Genomic DNA, 6,518 nt, shown 5'->3' with positions numbered 1-6,518 from the left:
GCACACACACTGACACACACCATAGACTGGTACATACAGGTATGCACACACTCTGACACACACCACACACACACACATGCTGACACATGCTGGCACACACACAGTGGCACACACACCATACACTGGCACACACAGGCATGCACACACACTGACACATACCACACACACCATACACTGGCACACACGGGCATGCACACACACTGACACATACCACACACACCATACACTGGCACACACGGGCATGCACACACTCATACACACCACACACACACACACATATGCTGACACATGCTGGCACACACACACTGGCACACACACCATACACTGGCACACGGGCATGCACACACAGCATAGTCCCTGGCTCAGGCGGTGGGTTGCAGGTGAGCTAGCCAGCTGGTGACTCAGTCAGTTCCCGTCAGAGGACTGCAGCTGGGCCGACTTCCAGCGCAGGTCGGATGGGGCCGAGTCACTGACGGGAAGAGGCTCAGTAGGCCCACCCTGCCATCAGTCTTTAGTGAGGACACCGGGCACCAGGTCTCATGGCTGTGGCTTTTTCTGGGGTGTGGGACCCTGTCCCCTCCTTCCTCTCCTCTCTCCACCAGGGGGCGGGGGGAGAACAGTCAGCATGTCTGGGTGTGCCTTGGGCGTGTATGTCTCTTCATGTGTCCGTGTGTCTACATGTCTGTGTGTCATCCGGGCTCCATCTGGGGGCTTGGTTTGCATCCGTCTGCCTGAACGTGTCCGTGTGTCCTCTGAGTCTGGTGTGGGGGCCCCAGGGTGGGGCAGTCTGGAATGGGAAACCCTTAGCCACCAGCCCAGCTCTGTGTCCCCCACCTCCCTTTAGTGACTGACCTTGGTAGAGTCCTGTAGTCTCGTGGGCTCTGTCCAAATGCAGTGACCTCACTCTGTATGACGTACCCCGTATCCTGATGGTCTGACTTTACGGGGAGGGTGACAGAGCGGAGGGGGGCACCTTTTCCCCTTCAGCAAAACAGGCAGAGCCTCGAGGTGATATGTACAGAGTGAGAGGTGACCTCAGTGACGAGGCAGGGCCACCAGGGAGATGTCACCCTTGGAGACACAGATCTAAACTCATCCCTTGAGCCACTCGCCTTTCCTCCCACAGAGGCAGGCCCTGATACACCCGGATGGGGCGTTGTGGACACTTTGGTCTGGGCAGGCCTCCCTCTGTGGCCTGGAATTCCTCCTCTGTAGATGGGGGTCCTAATATCTGCTGTGTATGTGCTGAGAGAGGAGGAGCCAGCCAGCCAGACACCCCCCCATGAGCCCTTCCCAGACCAGAACCCCACCACCACCACCTCAGTGGGAGCCACCATGATTACTGGGACAGAGTTTTTGACCTCCTGGACATAACACCCTAGAGACCTGTGCAGGGACAGATTGGCTGGCTGCCCCACCTCATTTGGAGGACATAAGGAAGGGTCTCAAGTGACTGCTAAAAGAGGGGTCAGCCCCTGCCCTAGCCCAGCCTTCAGGCAGCAGCGGAGAGCTGGGACCCCACTCTGAGGGTCCTGCCGGACCACAGCTGCTGCTGTTTTCCTGGAAGGGACAGACCCCTTCCAGGGAGCCCCCCAACTTCCTCAGTCCAGTCTATTTGGAGGACCGTGTCCCCTTAGACAGTGTGTCCTGCCCTGCGATCAGACCCCTCGGGGCCCCATTTCCCACTGGCCGTCCTCAGGGGAGGCAGTCTTCACTCCAGGGTGTAGCCAAGACCCCTCCACTCGACCGTCAGGGTCTAGACATTTCCACCCTTGACCCCCCCCAGGGGGTGGGGCCTTGAAAGCCATTGATGCCCCCTTCCCTGGCGGGTCTTGCCTCCTGCCCTACAGAAGGAACCGGGAACCACAGCCACAACCCTCCTCTCTAGGCAGACATGACCCTGGACCAGACTAAGGGGGAGTCTCTCTGAGTGAAGTGTGGGCCCAGCTCACAGCCACCTCCAGGGACACAGGGTCCCACCTAAGGGTCACCCAGCAGATGAGGTCTGCACACAGCTCTTCTGGGTCTGAAGCTTGCTTCAGCCAGTCGTCCCCTGGGTGGATAGGACAGAGGGAGCCTGCCCCGCGGGTCCTAACTGGGGCAGGGTCTCAGACTCGTCCGCAGGGCCTGAGGGAGGGGCCATGGCGGCAGACAGAGCCAGGACGCTGGAGCATAGATGTTGGAAGCATCGGACAGCAGCAACCGCAGGATGAGCAAAAATAGCTCCACTTCATCCCAGCCCCGCCCCAGACCTAGAGGCTGGACTCTGCACGCGCACTCTCCCCGTTCAAAGTGTCGGCGGGGCAGCTTTCTCCGCAGTCCTGGTCTTTCTCAGCTTCCAGGAGGGGCCGTATCCCTAGGCTTACGCCAGCATCACGCTGACCGCTACTCGGCCCTCTCTGGCTCTTCTGTGGACCCTTGTGACTCTATCAGAGCCATGGGGTGCACTGGGGTCCTGATCTGGGATAGGGTACTGAACCTCAGGGAGGGAAGGGGACCCCCCCTACACCTGCAAGCAACAAAACATACCCCTCAGGAAGCTGAGGTCACCACCGCCTCCCAGGGCCCTTGACTTGAAAGTCTGCAGAGCCCCTTTGGCAGAGTTTTGGCACAGACGTCATGGAACCCAGCCTTGCTGAGGCCCAGAGCTGAATGAAGCCCAGCCCCTCACAGGGAAACCAAGGCGGTGGGGAGCGGAGGCTGATGCATGAAAAACTGCTCCCAGCCCTAGCCATGCTCCGGAAGCTGGTCTCTGGTCACAGACCTAAAAGAGAGATCAGCTCCTGCCCTAGTCTCCTCACTTGTACCTGGAGACAACATGCTCCTGAAGAATGTCCAGGACAGTGGACAAGCAGTGAGAGCCGTAGAGCTGACCAAGGGGCAAGCTGAAGCCAGGGGCTGAGGTGACTGGTTTACATAGCCCCCCGGAAACCATAGGGGTACTCCTGTGTGGTTGGTCTGAAGCCTCAGTCAGTCGGACCACCTGTTTCACTGGCCCCTCCCCGCATCAATCATCCCTCAGGTGGCAGGGTGGCGCCCTGCATGACCCAGCTGTCTGCCTCTTCGAGGTGGGGGTGAGGGGAGGCAGGAGGTTTCAGGTCAGAGTCCAGAAAGTGATATCATTATGCATTTGTTGAAATTCAATTTGGGAGTTTAGCTGAGAAGGAGGGGAAGCAGACCAGGGTCCAGGCAGGACCTGAGGAGGCACGGAATGGAGGGCGCATATATGGGGAGCTGGCCTGGTCTCCTTTGTCCAGTAAATTCCCCCTCCCCCATGTGGGCGCTGGACGGGGGAGGCAGGGTCCGGAGGGCCTGGGAGAGGGGTTGGCAGATCAGGAATCTCTTATAAATGCCCCCCGCAACACACACACGTACACATAGGCGGCCGCTGGCGGGAATGCTGCCCCAACCCTGATCGAGATCTGCAGGTGACCCAGCCTGAAACCAGGGCTCTATTCCCCTGGGAAGGAGGGACCAGCAGTGGGGTGTGGATGGACCTCGAGTCCGGTGGAGGAAGCATCGTAAGGCTGCACGGGGTCCAGGTCGCATCGGGCGCGGGGAGGGGGAGGCGGGAGGAGGTGCAATGGAGCTGGATGGCCGGGGCGCTGACCACCTGGTCGGTCGCCGAAGGAGCGGCTGCGCGCTGACCCGGGTAAGGGAGCCGCTGACGGGTCCCTGCTCCAGGCAGGATGATATGTCGGGGGCACTAACTTCTGGAGCCGCTCGCCAAGGAGCGCTCACGAGGGCTCAGAAGTGGACGCAGCAGGCCAGGTATTGAAGCGCGCGAGCTCACCCACCCGCTTGCAAGTAGAATCGGGAAGTGGTGCACAGGGCCCCGCCCACGGCAGTGCGTGATGACATCACGGAGGCGGGCTAGAGGAGGCGGTTGACGCCGGAAGCGGGACGGGGTGCCGTTGCTAGGCAACGGGCAGTGTTGTTGGCAGGACTGGCCTGGCCTCGCCCTGCTCACCCTTGCGTTGCGACGAGAGTCCGGGAGGAGATCAGGGGCGGGGAGGGGGTGGCTGCTGAGACCTTCCCTCTCTCCCACCCCCCAAGGGCTTCCGCCTGTGAGCACGCGAAACCCAGCTCTCGAGACAGCTCTTGGGCTTTGCCCTCTCCAACTCCAAGGGTCATCTGGACCCTGCCTCTGGCGAGGGAGACCCCCTGCGCTCGCTCCTGCTGGAGGCCCCGTCCCTACCCGGTCTAGTCTTCCGGTGTCACCTGGAGTTCTAGGAAGCCAGGCAGGCATGTTGCTCTCCCCTGGGCGCTGGACGCCACTTTCAGCCTCTGAGCGATGTGGGCATGACCGCGCCTTTTGGGGCCACCAAGCCCCCCCCAGACCCTGTTCAGTGGACACCCAGTACAGCAGCGTATTCTGAGCACTTCCCTGCCGGGTGTCTGCAGCCCAGGGCACCAAGGTGCAAGACCCAGGACAGCTGGGGAGAGCGCCTGACCACAGTCCTCAGGGTCACCTGAAAGGGCAGGCAGGTGAGCTCTCTCTGGACCTGGCCCCAGGGAGGCCAAGTGATGGCCGGCTGGAGGGGACAAAGCTCCCCTGGGACCTGCCTATACTGGACGGGCCCGCCCCACTCATGGACAGCAGTCTGGACCTGGGCGAACCCAGCAATGTCTGGGGGCCTTTTGAAGGCTTCAGGGAATCTTCAGCCATGTCCCTTCAGCTCCTGGAGGGATCAGAAGAGCTTGGCCTGTCCAGAGCTGTGTCCCGCCGGGAAGAATGTGGTTTTCTCTGGCCACACCAGGGTGAACCTGGTGGTCAAGATAACTTCGAGGTCACACATTCTAAGGTATTTCCAGAGCACCCACCATGTCCCCCTGCCAAACGCGAGTCTTCAGTGTGACTCCAGCTGCATGCCTGGGTCCCTCTGTCTGATCCCTTGTCCCCACACTCCCACCCTCCTCGGCCCAAACACTCAGAAAGCACACAGTGCCTCCTGGAAGTGTGATGAGGCATTCTCCTCGTGCCCCTCCTCTGCTCTTCTGTCTTCCTCTTCCTTCCTTTGCTTCCCTTTGTCTCCCACCTCTCTCTCTTTCCCCCAAGTGGCCCCCCAAGTCCTTGTAAGAACAGAAGGGGAGAAGTCAAAGGAGGAAGGCAGGAGCAAGGGTTCCGCTGGTTGGTAAGAGTGGCCTGTCTTTCTGAGACCTCAGACCAGCCCCAGCCATCACACTTTGAGATGGTATCTCTCCAGTGAACAGTTTGAGCACAGTACCAGTTTCACAAGGGACACAAGGTGGACGTGTCCCTCTGTGCCAGTGAATACGTATGTTGTTGTTGTTATGTGCCGTGGAGTCGTTTCCGACTCATAGAGACCCAGTACAGGGTTTCCGAGGCTGCAAATCTTTACAGGAGCAGAAAGCTTCATCTTTCTCCTGTGGGACCGCTGGTCGTTTCGAACTGCTGACCTTACGGTTCGCAGCCCGATTCCTAACCACTATGCTACCAGAGCTCCTTAGTGAACACGTATAGGGCACACACTGGGGTGCAGCCTATTGAAAGCACCTCTGCAGCCAATCTCAGTCTGCAAAGTGTTTGTGTGGAGTCCTCCGCCTCCACGTCTTGTCTGTGTTTCGGCTGTCTTTTTCCCATGCCCCTCCGCGTTAGAGAGTGTCATGCCATCTTCCCAGCAGCCCCGAGGCTTGTGAGTGTGGTTTTGCCTGGTGATGGTCAGGAATGTGAAATAAGGTGGCTTAACATGTGTCTTTCTCCCAACTCTTCGACGGTCCTCTTTTCGGTTTCCAGCTCCTCCTCACCTATGAGAAGATTTTTAAGTTTGCTTTTCAAGAAACACCAGTTCAGCCAGCAACTGAGGATGTTTCCAGTTTAGACCAGATTTTAGCAGCAAGCGATGCAGGAACTGCGAGCTCTGGCCCGGAGCCCTGTTGGTAACTAGAGTGGAAGAGTACTTCCTTCAGCTGGGGGCTGGTCAGCCGAGGCCAGAGTGGGTGGTCTTCCCTCTAGAGGTGGAGCTGCCCTGCTGGCCTGCATTTGTCACCTCCCAGCGTTCCTTCCAGTCCTGCTTCCCTGGGTGCCTACTCTGTCTAGAGGTACCGTGCTCCTGGGTTGTTGCAGACATACACAAGGCTGTTTGCAGAGGACCCCTTCATGAGGCCCCCGGTCTGCGCAGACTGGCCAGGTCCCGGGCGCGGGCTAGTTCAGTCGCTGTTTGTTTCCAGCTCTGAGCCCAGATCACTCTGGAGAGCTCTTCAGAGCACATGCAGCGCGTCCACGTTACCAGGCCTGTGGAATGAGCGCCGCCGCTGCCAGGAACGCCTCTTCCTTGTTCTCGGAATTGACACGGCTCAGAAGGTACTTACTGGGCTCTGGGGAGTGAGCGTGCTGGCGCTCAGGCGCCTCCCTGAGTCCATAAATCGCCAGATTAAGCCCGTTAACCCTGAGTGGGAATGGCTCACGTTGTCCTCTGCAATCCCTGCCCACCTGCCACAAAGGGCAGGGCCTGGGGGACAGTGTTCATGGCTCTGCCCCGCTGTCAGTGGGGACG

At 59.4% G+C, this 6,518-nt stretch overlaps 1 protein-coding gene across 1 annotated transcript in view; it reads left to right on the top strand.

Annotated features, from left to right (window-relative positions):
* The window catches only part of LOC102824928, a 9,759-nt gene that overhangs the window by 2,200 nt on the left and 1,041 nt on the right, over positions 1–6,518 (top strand). Inside the window, exons 2-8 of the mRNA XM_006839598.1 lie at positions 3,023–3,068; positions 3,469–3,771; positions 4,057–4,201; positions 4,285–4,360; positions 4,405–4,805; positions 5,759–5,901; positions 6,193–6,414. Coding sequence (XP_006839661.1) covers positions 3,023–3,068; positions 3,469–3,771; positions 4,057–4,201; positions 4,285–4,360; positions 4,405–4,805; positions 5,759–5,901; positions 6,193–6,414 — 1,336 coding nt within the window. The remainder of the gene's footprint in view (positions 1–3,022; positions 3,069–3,468; positions 3,772–4,056; positions 4,202–4,284; positions 4,361–4,404; positions 4,806–5,758; positions 5,902–6,192; positions 6,415–6,518) is intronic.

This window comes from Chrysochloris asiatica, unplaced genomic scaffold, assembly GCF_000296735.1.
Source record: "Chrysochloris asiatica unplaced genomic scaffold, ChrAsi1.0 scaffold00025, whole genome shotgun sequence".
Classification (NCBI taxonomy): Eukaryota; Metazoa; Chordata; class Mammalia; order Afrosoricida; family Chrysochloridae; genus Chrysochloris; species Chrysochloris asiatica.
This window is presented reverse-complemented; position numbering and strand designations above follow the sequence as displayed.